General features: G+C 39.1%; 1 protein-coding gene across 7 annotated transcripts in view; it reads left to right on the plus strand.

Annotated features, from left to right (window-relative positions):
• Nucleotides 1,524-22,382, plus strand: part of GRIK1 (glutamate ionotropic receptor kainate type subunit 1) — a 464,784-nt gene continuing 443,925 nt past the window's right edge. For 3 of the 7 annotated variants that reach the window (XM_018049107.1, XM_018049065.1, XM_018049014.1), the window contains exon 1: nt 2,058-2,199. In XM_018049107.1, the coding sequence (XP_017904596.1) occupies nt 2,082-2,199 (118 nt within the window). In that variant the 5' untranslated portion in view covers nt 2,058-2,081. Of the gene's footprint in view, nt 2,200-22,382 lie in introns of all 7 variants that reach the window. The other 4 variants (XM_018049047.1, XM_018049094.1, XM_018048953.1 and 1 more) reach the window with 2 other exon arrangements.

Below are 22,382 nucleotides of genomic sequence, written 5' to 3' on the forward strand. Positions count from 1 at the left end.
TTTGGATTCTCAAGATCTAGCCATGCTCGTATTTATTATCTACTAGCCCTATATGCACCAAGAAAAACAGACAACTGAACATGCTTTACACAAATCTTTAGGTTTTTAAAAAATCCATTACCAAGATTTGTGTGTGTGTTCTTAGTTGCTCAATTGTGTTCAACTCTTTGTGACCCAATGGACTGTAGTCTGCCAGGCTCCTCTGTCCGTGGGGATTCTCCAGGCAAGAGTACTGAAGTGGATTGCCATGCCCTCCTCCAGGGGCTCTTCGCAACTCTGGGATAGAACCCAGGTCTCTTGCATTGCAGGCAGACTCTATCCACTGAGCCACCAGGGAAACCACCTGGGCTTCCCAGGTGGTTCAGTGGTAAAGAACCCACCTGCCAAAACAGGAGACATAAGAGACATGGGTCAGATCTCTGGGTCTGAAGATCCCCTGGAGAAGGAAATGGCTACCCACTCCATTATTCTTGCCTGGGAAATCCCATGGACATAGGCGCCTGACAGGCTACAGTCCATGGGGTCACAAAGAGCTGGACAGACTGAGCAACTTTACACACACATACACATACACACACATATACTCTCTCTCTCTCTTTATGTGTGTGTGTGTGTGTGTAGTGCCTGGCACTACATATAAGAGTGAATGAATGTGCTTGAAGTTATGTTAGGTTTCTTTTGTAATCCTTTCCTATTGTAGGTCTATAAACTGCGGACATGTTTTTCAGATGAATTAACTCAGTTTAGGTTAGTTCTCCAAAATCCATACTTTGAGGGGGAAAAAAATTGTCTATGAATGTTAATGCAAAGCTAGCCAACATTTATATAGAACATTCCCCCACAAAGCTCAAAGGAAATTAAGCCAAAAATTATCAAATGCTGATGATTTCCCCAGGGAAGCGTCCTTGTCCTTCCACAGAGAAATAGTCTCCAAACCTACAGAGCTAAAATAGCCTCTCTTCCAGCGTTCAAACGTACCAGTTCAAAGAAAACCAAGACAAGGAGCCGTGCTGGAAGCTGCCTCTTTCCCAGTTCTGCACATGTAAATAGAAGCAATTTACAAGAGATTATCTGGGGTCTGAATAGCAGAGAAGCCACTCTAATCTTTGAGTACCGAGGTTTCATTTCTCTTCTTCCTCCTCCTGCTTTCTTTCCTCTTTGCCAGAGTTAAAATAAGAGCTCTTCTATTCCCCGAAATGCTGGCGTCCGAGATGGCGCTTTTCCATCAAGTGATGGGGAAGAATCTCCTCTCGGAGACCCTCACACAGGCTCCCAGGGACATTTCCAAGGAAGGTTCCTCGGCCACTCGCGGCCCAGCGCAGAGGTTGGCTCTGCTCATCAAGTTAAATGTTCTGCCTTCAGGAGGCAATCCTCAATACACTTTCCAGCCTTACGGCGCAAAGTTGAGGGCGAGCGAGAATGTGCGTGCGTGAGCGCGCGTCGGGGTGTCTGGATGGGTGTATTGGGGCGGGCAGTAAATAAAGGGTGGAGCGAGCGAGGAGAGGCGGGCGGGGAGAACTGAGAAGCCAAAGCGTGGCTCGGATCCCAGTTAACCTGCTGGAGCTCCTCCTGCTCGCTGAGAGCCCCTGCACCAACTCAGCCCGTACCCTCTCCCCTTCTTCCTCCGTCTTCTTTCTCCCCGCCCCCTCCAACCCCCGTTTGGTCTCGTGGCACTTTCCACCTGCCCCCCATCCACGCAGCCACCCCACTTTCTCATCTGACCCGAGGACGAATGAGGGAGACGTTCCGGCGAATTGGGGCAGCAACTTTCCCCGGCTGGTCTCTCGGCTCCGGGAGCAGTTGCGCGCGGCTTCTCCGAGACCCGCGGCCCATGGAGGAGGAGGACGAGGAACGGTGATGGGCTAGCGGCAGAAGCCAGGAGCCCAGAGCGAGCCCAGCGTCGCCCGCCGGCTCCGCCATCCCACGCCGGTTCCCTCGAGCTCTTTCCGCCAGGGGAGCGCGCTGGGTACCACCGCTTTAGCATCCCAGGGAGGATGAGGCAGCGACCCGAGCCCAGCGGGCAGCATCTCCAGGGCGAGCGGCGGCGGCTGGGTCTCGGCATGAATTAAGAAGCCAGGAAGATGGAGCGCCGCACACTCCTCGCCCAGCCCAGGCTGAGGACCAGGGACGCCGGCTGGACGCTTCTCTATTTCCTCGGCTCCGTCCTCCCCCAGACCGCCCCGCAAGTACTCCGGATCGGTGAGTGAACCCCGCGGGGCGGGGGAGCGCTCCAGGCGGCCCGCTCCGGGGACGCGGTGGCTCCCCGCGGCCGGCGCGGGCGCCGCGGGGTCCCGGGGCGAGGGAGGGCGCGTCGGTCCGGGGGACAGGAGCTGGGGGCTGGTGGAGGTCAGCGCCCACCCGAGGCTCCGGGAAAGAAGAAGCCGCGTCACCGCTTCCCTCCTGGCCAGTGCCGGGCTTCCCCGCGAGGTACAGTTGGCAGGTTTCTTTTTTTTAAATCCGGGCTCCAGGAACGCGGGCAAGAGCGCCAGCGATCCAGGTTCGCCTGGACCAGCTCGCTACTCTGAGTGTGGGGGGCTGCAGACGGTCGGTTTGGGCCCGGAGATGTACTTCTTCCCTGCGCCTCGGTGGGCATCGCGCTGCCCAGATGCACGCCCGGGGAGTCCTGGCAACCGAGTCTCTGGGTACCCGCGGGATGCCCAGATCTCAGGAGTCGAAATGGGGACCACCAGGAATGGGGGACTTCCCTGCGTCTGCTCACCCCGATCCTCCAAGTTTCCTTAAGTTGGGTTCTTGCTCGAGGAGTCGCCAAAACCTGGAGGGTTCCGTTCGAGTGGGGCAGAGTTGGGATCTGACTTCTGGCTGAGGGTTCGAGGAATCAGGAGGACCGTCGAGTTAGCGCCGCGAGCCGGCCCCTAAGTTTTCCACCCTCTCCCCAGTCTGCCCCACCTGCGTGCCACTGAGCACGATCCAGACCCGTTAGGGTAAGTCGCTGGAAGACTCTGGACTTTCATCTCAAGGGGGGCTAAAAGGAGACTGGAAGACTGAGGATAGGGACCCCGGGGGCCCCCTAAGGAGGGTGAGATAATAACTGGGGAGAGAGGGATCTTTGCTAGTGTGTGGACTCAGGGACCTAAACACACAACACCCGCCACCAAGGTCTGGTCTGTGAAGGCACAGAGCGATTTCCGAGGGGCTTTTTTGGGTTGAAAAAGCTCGTTGACTACTTTAATGCTCTCCCTGGCACACTAAAGCCAATTTCTATTCCTTTAGTTCTCAGTTGGTCCTCTCCCCGCAACCCACTGGGCTTCTTAAAGACCCAGTGAAGGCGGAGAGCCACAGGTGAAGTCTTGACACCACGCGGGGCTCCCAGCTTTTCCAGTTTCTCACTGTAGGCACCAAGACTGAGGCCTTCACCTCGGAGGGCTTCTAACTTATACCTTTTCCAGGAACTGACCTAACGTGTGCATGGAACCATCCAGGGCACTCTTTCAGAATGCCACTGAAGTGGCTGAAATTGTTCAATAACTTTTATTAATTCTGACCTGCAATGAACGCATCTCTTTTCAAAGATTCAGAACCTAGTTCCTGTCACTGAATATCCCCATTGAAAATTTAAAAAAGAAAAAAGGAAGTTTACTATTTTGAAATGCATTTTCTCTAGGCACATGGGCTCTGTTTTTCAAGCGCAGAAAAGATTTCAAATACTAACTTTTACCGCAGATGTCTTTCTCTAAAACATGATAATGCACATTTTAATGGATGATTTAGACTGTTCATTTAAGAAGTCCCAAAGGATTCCTCTACCAAAAGTACCACTCATAGCTAAAATATTCTTCACCTTAGTTTTGTTTAAACCTTAAATTTTTTAAATCTTTTTTTTTCTCTTTTATTTATTTTTTTGGGGGGAGGGGGATGCAATCAACCCTATACACTGTAGGGTTGTTCACTCCTGTGAACAACACAGCGTAAACAATGAGTGTGTTACAATTTCCAGTGTTCATTAACTTAATTGGTATTTTGCATATATTTTATATATCTTAAAAAAGACAAATTTAGACACTCTAGAATAAGGTGTGCCAGCCAACAGTTCCCCTTCCTGTACAATAATCTTAAGAAATAACTTTCCTCTCCTATATCACACAAATCTAAAGGAATTTCAGGAGGGGATGTGAAAGTATGTTAGGACATATCTATTCACAGATCTGATTATTTACCTAAGCTCCAAGGAATCACACTCATCCATTTAAATTAGTTTTCAGAGTTAAAACAACCCAACGTGATTCACCAACCTTAAAATATGTGCTGCACGATAATGAGATTTTCTTTTTCTAAATGGGAACCAAAATGCATAAAGTGAAATAGCTAGCCCGGTGCTGTTTATGTGCAGGACACACATCTTACTTCTTCTGGCTCCTTTGTGACCTGTGCTTGGCATGAACACCACCCTGTAGGCACCTAAGGACCATGCTTACTTTTAAATGCACATTTCGGCACCATGGAAACTAGCTTTAGCTCAGTGGAAACCTGCCTCTCTATGGTGAGTTTCTTATGTCAGTCAAGTCCAACAGTGAATATGAAATATCAAAGGAGTTGGGGACTGAGCCACTGTGTGTATGTTGAGAAAAGGAAAGAGAAAAATGAAAACACACTATTTTTCACTTATCTTTCCTTCCTCTTTTCAACAAACCACTAACCATCTAACCAACCAACTTACCAACCAACCAATCAACCAAAAGGGACACTTGATCATTAACTTGCATTAGTATTACAAGTGTTCCAATAACTTGAAATATCCCCAAGTAAAACATAGATGTCTGGCACTTTGCACTGTGAGAAAGCACTTAATCTTGGATGAATTAATTACACATCTGCTTTTCTTGCAAGAGTGTTTGCTTAAACTTCAGCCATTGAGAAAAAAAAAGTGAATGAAAGGGATAAAATTTAACAGAAAATTCATGCATCCTAAGAATTAGAGAGGTTTTGAGTGTGTATTATGCATGGTTTTCATGCATATTGTGGATATCTGTTGAAAAGTTTACCATCTTGCAACACAATTTATATAAAGGGCGTTCTATAGGGCAAAGAGGTCCTAAGCTTTACTCCTAACTATACTTCAGAGGTTCCACAACAGCCAGCATGGAGGAGAAATAATGGCTCGAGGCAGGGAGTTCTCTAGAACACGCTGGGGTTATTCCTGTCTTTCTGTCTCACACTCCAGTGTTTGTCAACAGCCAGTTAATCACACACACATGCTTCAGTCACAGACATCTCTGTTGCATAGCCAGATAACTAATAGTTAGACATGGGTCTAGGTGACCTGAGTAGATGGTGGGTACCACCAGTAGTGGACAAAAAAAAAAGAAAGAAAAACAATTCTATATGCATATGTAATTTCTGGGACAGATGTATCGTATTTCTAATAACAATAGTAACAGGATTAAATATTTGCATAGTATATTTTGATGTATCATCTCAACCTACTCAATCACAGAGGTGGTGGTTAAAACTTAGCATTTAAGAGTTAAGAGTTGGGCCACCAGGCTTTCTGACACATGGTTGTTATCAGACAGCACAGGCTTGGGTCCTACCTCTAAGACTTACTAGAAATGTGTCTCAGCAAGACCTTCTCTCTCACAGGCTTTTGTTTGCATCTGAAAAATCAAATTAAAGCAATTGCAACCTCACAGTGTCATTGGTAAAAGTACAGAAAATAGATAAGGAAAGGGATTTAAGCAGTCTATGGATTTATTAGTTGCTTTGTAATTGTTTTTAATTTTTAAATTTGTTAAATGAATTTTTATTTTTTTGCTCATTCATTTTTGGTTGTGCTGGGTCTTCATTGTCGCGTGGGCTTTTCCCTAGTTGCAGTGCGCGGGCTTCTCAATTGTGGTGGCTTCTCTGATTGTGGCTCTTAGCCTCCAGAGCACAGGCTCAGTAGTTTGTGGTGCACAGGATTAATTGCTCTGCACCATGTGGGATCTTCCCAGATCAGGGATCAAACCCATGTCTCCTGCGTCAGCAGGCAGATTCTTTACCACTAAGCTACCAGGGAAGTCCTTTTGAACTTTTTAAAAATTATTATCATTGAAATTTGCTTTCTAAACAGGGACTTAACAAATAGTGTGGTATATGTTTATGACACTTAATATTTCTGAGCCCGTATCTCTTTACCTGTGAATTTGTAGTAATGATATCTACTTTTCCTATTTCACAGGGAAGGATCAAATAAACTATGTTTTTTGTTATTTGCAAGCAAACCACTATAGAAATACAGTATATTACTATTATGTAATTAAATATAGTATACAAAGAGAAATACTGTGGAATATGTGAATAGAATGGACATTTACATGGCAATATTATTGTTCAAATGTTTTTATCTCCTTAAGAGAGATCTAGATGTATTTTATTTCACCATCAAGTTGACAATAGCATTATTTTTTAAATATTTAATCATAAATATCCCCAAAGTTCAAAGTAACACTGCATATTCATATTTTTGCTGAAGTGTACAAAAGCTCACAACTTTATTCTGCCGTCACAAAATGAATTATTTGTCATTTTAATATTCATTCTTCACTCAACAGACAAATATTTATTACGTGCTTCCTCACCTATGAGCTGGGCTTCCCTGGTAGCTCAGATGGTAAAGAATCCCCCTGCAATGTGGGAGACCTGGGTTGGATCCCTGGGTTGGGAAGATCCCCTGGAGGAGGGCATGGCAACCCACTCCAGTATTCTTGCTGGGAGGATCCCCACGGACAGAGGTACCTGGCAGGCTACAGTCCATGGGGTCGCAAAGAGTCAGATACGACTGAGCAACTAAGCACACACCCCTGTGAGCCAGATACACGCAGGGCATGCCGCAGTGAACAAAATGCATCTGGCTCTTTGATTCTTATATTCTAATGGTTTACAGTCTATGTCACCACGGAAAATTTTCACAAGGCCTTCAATGAAGACGCTTTTAATGTTTTAATGTCAGATATTATTCTTGGAGAGTTCTCCATTCATCTGCTGTCAGTTTATTATATCCATGGCATAGTCCACATGGAATAAGTCCAAGCCTTCAAATGCACAGAGGACAGACAGAGTGGATTCATGCTGCCAAACCTGGAGCAGAAATCCCTGCCTCTGTTTAGGAAAATCTATTTGGCCCTGAGGTAGACTTCACCCTGAGAAAGCATGCTGATGTCATCATTGACTTTAAAACTCCACTGACCCTGGGAGAAAAATCTGGAGGAGAAGCTATCTGATAGAGGATAAAAAGGGAGTCTCTGGATAATGTGACTGTATTTCTGCAAATGAGCAGATCTTTTGCCTTATTATTTTATCTGCATAAATCACCTTTTTCTTTAATATTGATTTTCAAGGTCTAATAGATTTTACAGGTCTAATATATATACTGTGTAAACCTGACTTGTAGGACTTTTCCTATATGGCTTTTAATCTCCAGTTTTGAGAAGGCTTTGCCTAACTTTGTGGATTTGCCTAAGTTCCAGTGCTGGTTAGTAGAAATACTGGGCTTTGGAGCCAGACATTCCAATCTCAAGTTTCAAGCCCCTCGCATTAAATTATACTGTATTATAGATGGACTTGTGCATGTCAGTTACACAACAGTTCAAGCTGAAGTCAAAATATCAGAGAAACAAACTGTTGCTGTTAGTCATTTAGTAATAACTACGTAAAGCAAAGTTAATGTGATTTATATTTGAGTATACTTTAGACATTTATCAAAAAGGAATGCTGATATTATCATTGGACTCCCCATAATTTCTCAATAAGAAGAGGTTCAGGAAGATAATCTGGTTGGAGGGGAACCTTGTGGCCTAATATCTAGCCAACACACTATTTTTAATGAGACTGTACAAGCAATTGAAACGGCTTTCAGGGGAGATTGATTGATAGATAGTAGTGGTGGTGAATTATCCTATGGCCTCTTAATCCTCTTTTGTTGTTTCACAGATAATTATCCATAGAAAATGTAACGTATTTTATCTATATGCTAAAATTTTCCAGAAATTATTTCAGCTCAAAGAAAGAATGGTGGAGAACTACAAGTGGGAGGGAAGTCATATTTCTAACTGGCTTTTTCTAATTGGCCTCAAGAAAATTACTAATGTATTGTGTTAGTTATAGAAGGATAAATAATAATAACAAACTCATGGATTTATTGCAAAGAAGAAAAGTGATGTCATATTTGAAATGTATGACTTGTGTTAGGGTTAATGCAGGTCCCTCCTCAGCTTGATCTTTCTTTTGGTTAATGAACAGGGTAGGAGTTTTATACTGAAGAATAATTGACTTGTCGCATTAAGTAAGCATGGGGAAATGCTCTCCTTTAAAGATTCATGGGGCAGGTTTATATATTAAAGGTTGTTTGTAATTCTGCACAAAGAATTCTGTTTTGTTGTTGTTTAATATGGTATCTCCCACAGTTTAATCATCAGAAGACCCTTACTTGAATCACAACCATTAAGGTCCTACTGAAGTCATGCTGCCAAGAACATATTTAAGGAAACACTGGACATTAAGACCATTGAACTGTCAGTATATACATCAAAACTCATGTGACCACACATCCTACTGCTTCTTCAGTCTTACCCAAATTCTGCCCACTCCTTACTTCAGAATATCTTTTTAAAAAGCTTTAAGAATAGATTTAAAATGTTTAGATTGTTCTGTATTATGAAGAAAACATTTTTAAAAACCACATTGCCTATTCTGAAAGTATATCATTTTTATTAGCTTAAAATGTGATATGGGGCCATTCTGCTGTTTTTGTTTTTACTAGGCTTACTTCTTTAGCATTGTTTTAAATGGAAAAAATATATCAGTTTTATAATATACTTTCTAAGAATATAATTTGTAGTAAGTTAAAGTTCTTTTTATATTTAAACTCAAACTATATACTTTTTAAATGTGTATCTGAGTTTTTCAGTGATAAATTTTCATAGAGAAATGCAAACATTTAAATAAAAAGTAATGTACACCAGCTACATAAACTAAATTTCTCATCTTGATTTTCTATTGAGATCAAGTTGTCATATCAAACTGGAAAAACCTAAACTCTAATTACATTAACATTCTAATATTAGTAATTGCAAGTCAAATGGAAAACTCAGGTTTACCCTGAGGGGGAAAAAGTAAAGAGGTAAAAATATGCTATTTTGTATTTATGTAACTTGTAAGCTACTAAAAAATAAAAATCCCTATGTGACTTGGGTGATATTTTACTCTCTTTTTGTTCTTTTTCAAAATTTAAGGGTTTTTAAAATGTAATTTTATACAATGTTGACATATTTATTAAACACAAGATAAGATTTATTAAATACAAGGTGTACTTAAGAAACAATGACATTGACTACATTAAGAGTAAATTTTTATTAACCACAAAACAATCTCACAAAAATACCATACAGCAGTAAAAGCACTTTCTTTTAACCTCTAAATTATTTTGTTATATTATTAGGTGCCTTAGTTGGCTGAATACTTTTGAAAGACTAGCCTATCTTACGTCTTTTGATAATTACTAGTTAACTGCTGTCCTGTTTGGGGAAAAGCAAAACACAAAATCAAATAACAAATAAACACCTATTAACACTAAAGTTCTGACTGAAAAATGTTTCAAAAGGAATTCACCAATGTATGTCTTATACTAGAATTTATTTTTATTTAATAGAAATCTAGTGATTAATTATTACTCTTGTCATCAGTTGTCAATTTGGAAACTGGCAGTTCACTATCACCTATTTTTTTCTTAAATATGCAAAGTGAAAACTATATTAAAATGCATTATTTGTTTCACTGAACAAGTCAAAGATTATAGACTATATTAGGGTGAAACATGTACTGTATTTGATCGATTACAACTCAACTCATAAGTGGGTTGGTATTCACATCCAGTGTTTTTTTAGCTCTGTCAGCTGAGAAGGCCTATAGACAATGACACTCCAATAGCAACGACCACAGCGGGCACCCAGGCATCCTTGTGGACATGGACACTTTTGGGGCTGAAGGAAAAATGCGCAAGATGGTCATGGAGTATCTTGTAATACCAGAGAAATAAGTGGTCCAAAAACCCCATTGATGGGAGTGTGTTAGTACACAGGTATCAAGTACTGGGGTCCCAAGGTCAAAAATGGAATAATTTGAGCAAAAATTGTTTAAAGTAGTATTGGGTTATAACCAAAGTATAAAATAAATGACCGTGAGTTCATGCTGATATAAATAAATGATTAAAAAATGGGGGAGAAGAGACATTCTCTGAAACAAATGAGCCAAGTGGGCAAGGTCAGTGTTACTAGGGATAAATCATACTGATGCTATCTACCTTTGATGTGATAAAGCAAATGGCACTTTTCTTATCTGGGTTTCATCTCCAAAATTCAGATCCCCACTCTAAACATGAGAAAAATGTCAGATCAATAGCAAAAGAAGGCATTTTACAAAATATGTGGCCAATACTTGCCAATACTTTCAAGGTCATGATAAAATCTGAGAAATTGTCACAGCCAAGAGAAGTCTAAGGAGACATGATAAATAAATGTGATTGGATGTTCTGAATGAGATCCTGGAAGGAAAAAAGGATATTAGGTGAAAACGAAGGACATTTGAATAAAAATGCATACTATTCTACTTAATAATAGTGTATCAATCGTGTTTCATTAATTTTAAACGCACCATGCTCATATAACGTTGTGAATAATAAGAAAAACTAGATGTGGAGTATGAGAATTTCTCAGAATGTAAGTCTAAAACTGTTCTAAAAAATATGTAAAGTCTATTAAAAAAAAAAACACACCAAATCCTCAACCCATATCAAGATCTCTTCTGCTATAACTGTTCCTACCTACTCAGTAGTACAGAAAAGTCTGTAACTAATTGCATCAAGGAAAACAGAAAACCTATTGTAAATTCCATAGAATACGCCACATAGTTTTCTAGAGTACCATTGAAATAAATACAACAGAATATAATATCAGAAAAATCATTAAGGAAATAAACTTTATATAAAAATTGCTATTGATAAAATGTGATGGTTGTATGTCTTCTTTAGAATTCTACTTTGGGTTACAGAAAATCAGACAGCTGTTTCTATTAGCATCTAGGTTTTCAGCAATTATGTACTTTTTGTACTTAATTAAACAAAATTTAACTTTGAATATTGATTCAAGCATTGTGACATACTCTGCTAGAGGCTTTAAGTGTGGATGTCTTAGAATGAATTCTCATAGCAAACCATTTGCATGGTTCCTTTTCTTAGCAAAATTGTCTAAATATGTCCTTAAAAATCAATACTTAATTCCCAGGGCCAGTACTTTATAATTCAAATTGGGAAAAGGATGGCAAAAATCAAATGTTTTTCTTTTTCATTGTGAAGACTCGATTACAACGTTTAAAGCTTTTCTTTTTTAAAGATTTAAACCTCTTAACTGTTGGATTGCATACTTTGGGGAACCATAAACAGAAGCTGCATTCTGATGACCTGCCTATCTTTATATTGTATAAGATGTTACTGTATTTCATCTCCTAAAAACGGACTAGTCAGAGAGCTCTATCTTTTGAGTCTAAAGGGCAATATTCATTTACCTTTTGAATTCTGGGCAGTGTGTGTTTCTTTTAATTCAGGATATATTTGAACTCTAAGGCTGTTTTTATACAAGCTTACCGAATTGGCAAGAACCTTTATAAATAATTGTAAATCGACTAAATCAACAGGAAGGAATGGTTAAGAAAGGAATAGTTGAAGCTCAAGAAAGAAGGATCTATTAAATGTAAACCTTATGGTAAAATGTAGGTCTTAAAATGAAAACTGCTTAGGAAGTAGTGTATGATTTTACATAGCTTGGATTGGGAAGGTTTACATTTCATCCTTGCTTATAGATAACTAAAAGAATTAAGGTGGAAAAAGAAAGTCTATTTGTTTTGTGAATACGGTGAGTTACAGGTGAATTTTTTTTTTCATTTAGATTACTATTACTTGTCCTTGCCTAATTTAAAAATGAATGGTTAAAGTCACCATTCTGTACTTTCTAGATTATTCTAGCAGTCTCTTTACATGCGGTTTGACAGAGTGCAAAGCACACAGAAATGAGAATATTTCCAGTTCTAGTGATTGTTAGCTTGGCCATGTCTCCTAAACTTTATTTTTTATTTTTATTTTTTTTAGTTCTTTATTTTTTTAATTTTAAAATCTTTAATTCTTACATGCGTTCCCAAACATGAACCCCCCTCCCACCTCCCTCCCCGTAACATCTCTGTGGGTCATCCCCATGCACCAGCCCCAAGCATGCTGTATCCTGCGTCAGACGTAGACTGGCGATTCAATTCTTACATGATAGTATACATGTTAGAATGCCATTCTCCCAAATCATCCCACCCTCTCCCTCTCCCTCTGAGTCCAAAAGTCCGTTATACACATCTGTGTTCTTTTTATGGAGAACAGTGTGGAGATTCCTTAAAAAATTGCAAATAGAACTACCGTATGACCCAGCAATCCCACTGCTGGGCATACACACCGAGGAAACCAGAATTGAAAGAGACACATGTACCCCAATGTTCATCGCAGCACTGTTTATAATAGCCAGGACATGGAAAACAACCTAGATGTCCATCAGCAGATGAATGGATAAGAAAACTGTGGTACATATACACAATGGAGTATTACTCAGCCATTAAAAAGAATTCATTTGAATCAGTTCTGATGAGATGGATGAAACTGGAGCCGATTATATAGAGTGAAGTAAGCCAGAAAGAAAAACACCAATACAGTATACTAACACATATATATGGAATTTAGAAAGATGGCAATGATGACCCTGTATGCAAGACAGGAAAAAAGACACAGATGTGTATAACGGACTTTTGGACTCCTAACCCTTAAATAAGCCCATTTCCTTGATTGAGGAAGCTGGTGGTAAACAAAGTACATGGGTGCAGTGGTTAACCCCACCCTCATCCTCAATTCCCTCTACAACGTTGGTTCTGCTTTATTGTCATTGGTTTGAACTGAGAAACCACATGAAGATATGCAACACCTTTGTACTTAGCATTTACAGCCACGGCATCACATGTGTGGAAATGGAACTTTGTTCATTTCCCTGAAATTTAATTTGACTAGGCATACAAGCCCCTGTATCCACCAGGACCACATCAAGGTTTCACTTTCAATTTAAAATGTCAGTTTCAAGAGCTTTCCTTTCTTCCTTTTCTCTACATAGACCAAAGACCACTCCCTGTCCTTCAGGGAGATGAGTTTGCTGTTGTTTGTCCATGACATCCACCGTGATGTGACGGTTCTGTCTGAACCGCAATCGGAGAGCCCACCATGGTTCACTTTCACCCTTTGAGACCCAGCAGTTCTCTGTCTGGTTTCTGAAGTGGGCTGTTTACCCAGCACCTCATTAAGGAGAAATCCGTGGTTCACATACAGCAATCAGCCTCAAGTTATCTCCAGGCCCCAGTTATTATATCAGGCCCTTTCTGTTCAAGCACACAATGCCTCCATCTCCATTTTCATTTATGCACCTTGAACAGCAAAACGTGCAGATTGTACTCACAGAGGACACAACTGTATGCGGATCTAGGCCCTCCCCAGATCCCAGGGGTTCTACTGACTGCCTGTCTCAATTCGAAGTTTCCATCCTTCAAAGAGGGGAAACAGATCTGGATTCTTAGGGTGCCACACATTTGTCTGCACTCTTATGTTGAATTTAAGCGCTAGGGTGATTTTTAAAAATATGTTTAAACTATGGTTTGAAACTATTTTTAAAACTATGTTTAAACTATATTTTATAGCTGTTTCAAAAATCAAGATAACAAAAGAAGCAACAATAAAAGCAAACTTTGTACATTTCAGTTTTCTGCATTTTGCAAAAGAAAGTCTAGGTTTTTAAGGCCTCTCTAATTATTATATGATATGTGTTATATCATAACTATATAATTAGTATATACTATATGTATTGCATATACATATCCACACATTATCACATATATTATATATATTACTATATATAATATACATATAGTCATGTATAAATGCCTAAATATATATTAAAATTCCAGTTTATGTTTTTCTCTATGCTTTGTTTATTTGACCTGGAGAAATATCATGTATGAAGCTAATTACTGCATTTCAAAATAACTTGGGAACGGTAATGGTGATGTGCTGTGCTGTGCTTAGTTGCTCAGTCGTGTCTGACTCTTTGTGACCCCATGGACTGTAGCCTGCTAGGCTCCTCTGTTCAGGGGGATTCTCCAGGCAAGAATATCAGAGTGGGTTGCATACCCTCTCCTCCAAGAGATCTTCCCAGACAAGGATGAACCCAGGTCTCCTGCATTGCAGGTGAATTCTTTACCATCTGAGTCACCAGGGAAGCCCAAGATACTGGAGTGGATAACGTATCCCTTCTCCAGGGGAACATCCCAACCCAGAAATTGACCTGGGGTTTCTTGCATTTCAGGGGATTCTTTACCAACTGAGCTACCAGGAAAGCCCCAAGCGTGATAAACACCCTGTTTATGACTGGTGGTGGTGGGAGACAGAAAAGTAGAGAGGGGAGCATAGGGATCACGACCATGACAAATGTTCTCAGGCTACAAGGGCTTTTGAAACATCTGTTCAGTGACCTATGGGAATATCCCTATTGGTCAGATTGAACATCAAGATTTAATGACATCAAGGTGGTGCTAGTGGTAAAGAATCTGCCTGCCAATTCAGGAGATACAAGAGACTCAGATTTGGTCCCTGAGTCGGGAAGCTTTCCTGCAGTAGGTAATGACAACCCATTCCAGTATTCTTGCCTGAAAATTCCCATGGACAGAGGAGCCTGGCGGGCTACAGCCACGGTGTTGCAAAGAGTTGGACACAGCTGAGCACAGGGCCCAATTAACACAATAGTGCAGACAATAATCTTGCTACATCTAGGATCATTTGTCAGAAAAGAATCCATATTAAGGTACAAAATAAATATCTTAAGGAAGAAAATGATTTAGTAGGAAACAGCCCAAAAAGTTGTAAAGAATTGGTTATTACTAGTTTAATATATCAGAGAAGGCAGTGGCACCCCACTCCAGTACTCTTGCCTGGAAGATCCCATGGATGGAGGAGCCTGGTGGGCTGCAGTCCATGGGGTTGCACAGAGTTGGACACGACTGAAGCGACTTAGCAGCAGCAGCAGTTTAATATATGCAGCATCCCCTTCCAGGAGTGCTACATAGCCAAAAGGTAAACAGAAATCAGACTCAGAAGTTCCTTTCAACAGGCTATAAAAAGCATATAAATATAAAAATATTTTTCATGTGACATACATACAAATAAAATTCATATGCATACATGTATACATACATTTAAAATAATAGTGCTTAAGACAAGGCAGAGACTTCAAAGACCATAACACCCAACTTTCTTATTTGATAAAAGAGAGCATTGAGATCCCAGAAATAAAATCAGCCCAGCCTGAGTCTCAATGACATTTTGTTGCAACTTTGTTTTTCTCATTCAACTCATTTCAGATTTGTTAAAAATCTATACTTAAATGAATGAGGTATTGTAATCAACTGGTAAAATATATAGAAGTTCCAGAATATGAGGGTCGCAGAACTATCAGAGTGGTGTCTTTAAATCTGGATGCTCTGAGAAGTTATGTTTTGAGATGTATATCAAAGGAGAAGGTAGACCAGAGAAACGGAGGTGAAGTATACAGTCCAGGTGGTGATAACTACTGAAAGAGTAAAATCCAGAGAAATTCTGACATGTGGGAAAAATATCAATAGAGAAATCTTAACAAAAAGCTGTTAAATGTACATATCTTTAGATTGTTTTTTTCCAACTTTGTGTGATCTAAGCATTTCTGGTCAACTTGTTTTACATTTATTTGAGTTACAGAAGAGTCTTCATATTTGATAAGACTCTTACAAAAAAAAAACTAGAAAGAACAATTGCAAATGAGTGAGCTCTAGCATAAAAATTTAGAATAATTAGCATTATCAGTGACATTATTGAAAGTTGAAAGTGTTAGTCGCTCAGTCATGTCCACCTCTTTGTGACCACATGGACTGTAGCCCACAAGTCTCCTCTGTCCGTGGAATTTTCCAGGTGTGAATAGTAAAGTGCGTTGCCATTTCCTTCTCCAGGGGATCTTCCCGACCCAAGGATTGAACTCAGGTCTCCTGCATTGCAGACAGATTCTTTATCATCTGAGCCACCAGCGAAGCACTAACAGTATGATTTGCTTCTTTAATTTAAGTGACTCTTAGCCTTTGGTTAGATTTAATGCATGAGCATACAAGGGATGACTGTCTAGGGTAATATCTATTGGTGACTTTTTGAGAATATCACGAAAATTCGGAAAGGCAGGCATTGTGGAACTTTGAGATTCATCTTCCCACCTCTATATCAGATATCGGAAAGGGAGGTGGAATGAGTAATTAACGTGATGCTTTTAAAAAACAAATTCAGTAAACAATTCTTGGAGAGGATATTAAAATAAATTTGCTGTACTATTCCTGAGGTCTAGACTGCATTTTGTTTCATATAAAGTAATCTTTCAAATAGACTTCTGGATTCTGAGAGTAGCATTTGACCTTTTCTTTTCCTTTCAGAGGATAAAGTTTTAATTTATGTTTTTCACACTTCCCACTGTTTGCTTATTCATTTGTTCATTCTCATACTTATAGCTTGTCTTACAAAATTATTTCAAAGGCTTACAGAAATGCATATACTATAACCTGATAAAAATACAATAATGAAGAGGAGATAAAGGTGAAATAAAATAAAGCAGGAGCAGTGTCCTTGAGAAGATGCCAAAACTGGACCAGAATGCTTTATCTGAGCTTTCTTGTAGCAGAAGGAAGAAGGGAAACAGGACAAATCACAAAGTCCCAGAGTACAGTAGCCTAGACAAATTAGAGGTTTTTACATTACAAAACATGAAAGAAATATATCCTATGATCTTAATAAAGGGAAATGATGTCACGTTGTTGATACCATTCTCATGATGAAACAGTGCATTCCATTCATTTGTTTGTTACAAAGTGCTCAGTATAGCTGTATGACCAGACACCAAATAATAACAAAAATAATTCTGTCAAACATCCTGGAATGGAAACTTCAAGGAGTGTGGCTTGATCCAAGATGGAAATTTGTAATATCAGGGGAATGGATGGACTGCATATCACTTCACAATTATCCATTACTATTGATCCTTGAATCTGAGCTTTATTGGAAGGTGAGCACCAGGGATAGCAGATTGTGGCAAAGTGTGTGTTTCTGGTGAAAAGCAGATCAGACAAATCAGAAGGTATGAATGAGACCCTTCTATGAAATTAGGAAACCTAAACAAGATACCTCCTTAAGACCAAAACACCCGGACCAAAGTTTTATTCAGAAAACCCTTCTGAGTTTATCACATTGAATTACAATGTGTTTGTCTGCACTGGAGGACAAGGCTGCAAACATCATCAAGCATTGATCAGAGTTATGAAAAGAAAAATAGGAGTAAAGAAGGAAACATAACTCTCTTTGAGACATCAAATGTAAATAATGTGTTTTTCAGGTTAATGGGAATTGTACACACACTGACCTCCTATACGGTCATCTATAAGCCAATAATGTATTCAGTATAATCTGTCCACCAAGATGATTTGGGTTTCAGAGCAGTTGATCTTAGCCCTCTTTTATTTTTCTCACAGCAAACGTAGAATAAAACTTGTCTCATGAGGTCACTGTTTCATGACAATATACATACATACATACATACATACATACATACGTACATACGTATATATATATATATATATATATATATACTGTTCAGAAAATAATTTGCCAATTTTTGGAGTATCTTGTTTTCTTAGATTTTGTTTCATAATTGTTTATCTGTTGTGCTCTTTGCTATATTTGGTTTTAATTACGATCTGCTTGGCATATACTGGTCACGAATAAAGTTTACATGTTTCATTTCTTCTCTGAACCTTTCAAATAGTCCTTTATAATTCTAATCATCTTTTCCTAGAAAAGCCTGTTTCATGATATAGGACCATTGCTTCTACAAGGGTGAAAAGAAACAACTTCTAGTCTTGTTTGTCAGTCTATGTCCCAAAAGTCAAATTTGTCCAAATTTCTTTAGATTCTATATGCTGAAGCACTGCCATGATTTTCAAATTTAAAAACAAGCAAGCAAAACCTGAAACATTGTGTGATTTTGGTTTCAGGTTTTGATCTTTCTCTGTTGCTCTTGAAGAAAACTTTAAATTTTAAAAATTTCTCACCTTTTTTTCTGGGAGAAAGGAAACACTCATTAAAACCTCATGACATACTTTATTTCTAAACCCACACTACTACACTTTGAGCTGAAAAATAATTTGATAAAACTAAAGGTTCCTGTCACTTCTATAAAATGACAAGGTGAGCTACAAATTGAGTTAATGGTAGCTTCCTTCTATCTCACTTGTTTATCATTGCCAAAGTTTTATTTTTTGCAATCATTATCTAGTTTCTTCTCCATCAAATATTAATATGAATGCAATACATACAAAATTATACAGAAGTAGAATTTCCCCATTACAGCTGTCTGAGAAAAGCTAGAAACTGGCATTTCTACTGAAAAGTAATATTCAGGAATGAATGAATGGGGTGACTTCTTCAGGGCCTTTGAAAGAGAAAAAATGTCATATTGTGTATTCATTTATGACCATTTAAATAGCATTACATTTTATAAATCTGCAGACAACAGGGGTCATGGTCGAAAGGAATTGTTGTAAAATTACAGGTGAAAAGACCCATTCACATACACAAATAAACACACCCAAATGGCACAGAATCCTGCAAATCAGAAACACATAAAGTCCAGTGAAATAGCCAAAAAGTGATCACTTTCTGGCTAGTGTGAATTCGAGAAAACCATTTTATATCCTGCAGTCTGGTCTTACGTACCAAACCCTAACATTTAAGATTTTTTTCTTATTAAATTTTTTTTCAGTCTTTTCTCATATTACCCCAAAAGCTGCTCAGCAAGGAGATTCATTTAGGGGCATGCATACATAGGACCCCAAAATTACAATTAAGTAAAAAAGGAGTGAGGAATATAGCAGCAAAGGTAATGGGATTGCACCTTAGGTTATTTATTTGTTTGCTTTTTTAAACAAAGAGCTGTTTCTACCTATTTTAAAGAAAAATTTAAGGAAATATAACTTTTAACATGGAAGCATGAAGAAAGTTGGTTTGAAAATGAACATAAATGTATTTGAGTTGGTCTTAATAATATTTTTAATATTTCGTTTAAGACTGCTTTCCCTGGTATTCATAGGATCCATGCAACATTGTTAACGACAGAACCATTCCTGTATAATGAAAGCCTAAGTGTATATTAGGCTTTGATATGAAGAACACTAGAAGGGTATGCTTGTTGTTGTTCGGTCAGGAAGTCATGTCCAACTCTGCAGCCTCATGGTCTCCTGCACACCAGACTCTTCTGTCCTCCACTCTCTCCTGGAGTTTGCTCAGACTCATGTCCATTGAGTTGATGATGCCATCCAACCATCTCATCCTCTGCCTTTAATCTTTACCAGCATCAGCTGACACTTTTCCAATGAGTTGGCTCTTCACATCAGGTGGCCAAAGTATTGGAGCTTTCAGCTTTAGCAATGGTCCTTTCAATAAAGAATGGTTGCTTTCTCTCAGGATTAACTGGTTTAATCTCCTTGCTGTCCAAGGGACTTGCAAGAGTCTCCTCCCACCTCAATTTGAAAGCATCCATTCTTTGGCACTCAGCCAAAGATAAACATTTGTAAAATAATAATTGTGAAATTGGTGCTATTCAATCACAGAAATTATTTTTACCACAATGTTTGGCATGTGTTGAAGAAATAAACAAATATGTAAGAAACTTATTTCAAAATTAAAACATGTTAGTGGTTTTATCAACTCATCCTAAAATTTAAATATTATTTTTTGGACACAAATTATATGAAGTATGTGTTTATATACCATATCATTATTGTTACTCCAAAGTAGAAGGTAGTTATTCCTAATATAGCCATTTTGTTGATGTGGAAATTGAGACCAGATTTCATGCTTTAAGTCAAGTCAATAGAGAAACAGTTTGGTGGCTCAGACGGTAAAGCGTCTTTCTACAATGTGAGAGACCTGGGTTCAATCTCTGGATTGGGAAGACTCCCTGGAGAAGGAAGTGGCAACCCACTCCAGTACTCCTGCCTTGAAAATCCCATGGACGGAGGAGCTTGGTGCAGGCTACTATCCATGGGGTCGCAAAGATTTGGGCACGACTGAGCGGCTTCACTTTCTTTACTTTTAACAAGGGAAAATAACTTTTGTGAGTACATTGTTGAATTTATTGCCAGCATCATCTATATTTGTATAATTGCTCACATTTCCTTCACCTGCTTTTATGTACAGAACAATAGTATCACCCAGCAGGACTATTTTAGTGTGTCATCAAAAGAAACGGTAACAAATCCACTTATTTTCAAAATTAATCCTAGCCTACTGTAGGGTAATAAGCATCGGGTATCAGAAGAAATACAAAACCATGTTGTGAGTAACAGTTAATTTAAAATTCTCAATTTGCTACAATCTGATTTCTCTTAGAACTTTGCCTCATTCTATTTTGCAGGCTTTTCCTGTATATTAATTTGCATAACTGTATTAAAGTGAGTTTCTGTCCAGAGAAACCAAACGAAATTTAACAATCTTAATTAAAAGCGTAGGTAACCTGAGTGAAATTTTAGATATGAGAAGTCTGACCTATGCTGGCCTATTATTTCTTGATTTATTTGATTTATAAAGACTCAATTTTTACTTGAAAACCCCTAGGGAGTGATTACAGACTAAGATATTTTTGAATCTGCAAAATAAAACCATTAAGAATGGCAGTAATTTGAATGAATAATGCTCTTAGGGGGCCGTGGAATGAGGACTAACATGCCAACCATTCTTTTTGATTGTGAAGTGTATTGGAAAAACTACATACTAGCATTTCAGTAGCACTTTTCCGTCACATGGATATGTTTGTTTGACTCTTCTAGGTTTTTCCTCCACAACCGTAATATTCAAAATCCTGGGTAGGATTTGTGTTCCCCAGGAGGTATTTGGCAATGTCTGGAGACATTTTTGCTTGCTTCAACTTGGCGGGAGGGGAGCTGTTACTGGCATTTAGTGGGTAGAAATCAGGAATGTTGCTTCATATCCTACAATACAGAGAATAGCTCCCCACAACAAAAACTAACCAGCCCAGAAATACCAACAGTACTGAGGCTGAACAGTCCTAAAATGGAGAGAGGAACACATTTCTACTAGAGGCTTCCTACAGATGCTTTGGAAATCTTATTTCAGAAAAAAATAAATACAACATTCAAGCACACATTCTCAGATGTGATAAACAGAGGCTACATACCATGGTCATATTTTGCAGCGAGTCAGGGACTTAGCTTTTGATAACACTTCCCTTGGCCAGCATCTGTGGGGCCACTTCTGAGAACATGTCCATCTGAAACACAAGCAGACGCTGCAGTCAGTTTTCAAATTGTGTATAAGAAGGCTGTTGTTCAGTCGCTAAGGTTGTGTCCGACTCTGCAACCCCATGGACTGCAACACACCAAGCTTCCCTGTCTTTTACTGTCTCCCGGAGTTTGCTCAAATTCACGTCCGGAGATTCAGTGACACCAGCCGATGATCTAAATATCCATTGTCCCCCCCACTCAGTGACGCTCCAAGGCAGACCACAGGGTATAGACATTAATGACTACAATAGACGATCAGTCTTCATGGGGCTTGCAGTGTAGAAAAGGCATATGGATGTAAATACAGTGATCACAGAAGTAAATATTTAATTGTAAAGTGGAAAAATTATGAAGCAGAGGGTCATGGTTTATGAGATCACTTAATGGGAAAAGCTGACAAGGTTTAAGAAGGTCCAGAATTTCCCCAGAGTAAAAAAAAAAAAATATATATATATATATATATGCATATGTATATATGCATATGTATATATGCATATGTATATATATGCATATGTATATGTTTATATATATACAATGTATACAGAGAGAGAGAGTTTAAATCTGTATGAGAAGTGTTGATGAGGAAAAAAATATTCTAAGCAGGGGGACAGCAAATGCGGAAGTGCAAGGTTGGAAAGCAGTGTGACGACTTAGCCCTTTTACCACTACTTTTTGTTTGGCTGGGTGTGTGCAATAATACTTTTCCAGTAACCCTTTTCAGTAGTGGGAAAAATAAGAATATTCTGACGTTAAAGTTACAAAGCATAGCCAGTTATATAACCGATAGCTATCTCCCCCAAAGATAAAATTTAAATCTGCTCTTTGATGACATAGAGAAATGAAGTAGAATGTTCTGATCATCCCCAGAAGGATGCTGAACAAAAGAATAGAGAGGGAAT

This window comes from Capra hircus, chromosome 1, assembly GCF_001704415.2.
Source record: "Capra hircus breed San Clemente chromosome 1, ASM170441v1, whole genome shotgun sequence".
Classification (NCBI taxonomy): Eukaryota; Metazoa; Chordata; class Mammalia; order Artiodactyla; family Bovidae; genus Capra; species Capra hircus.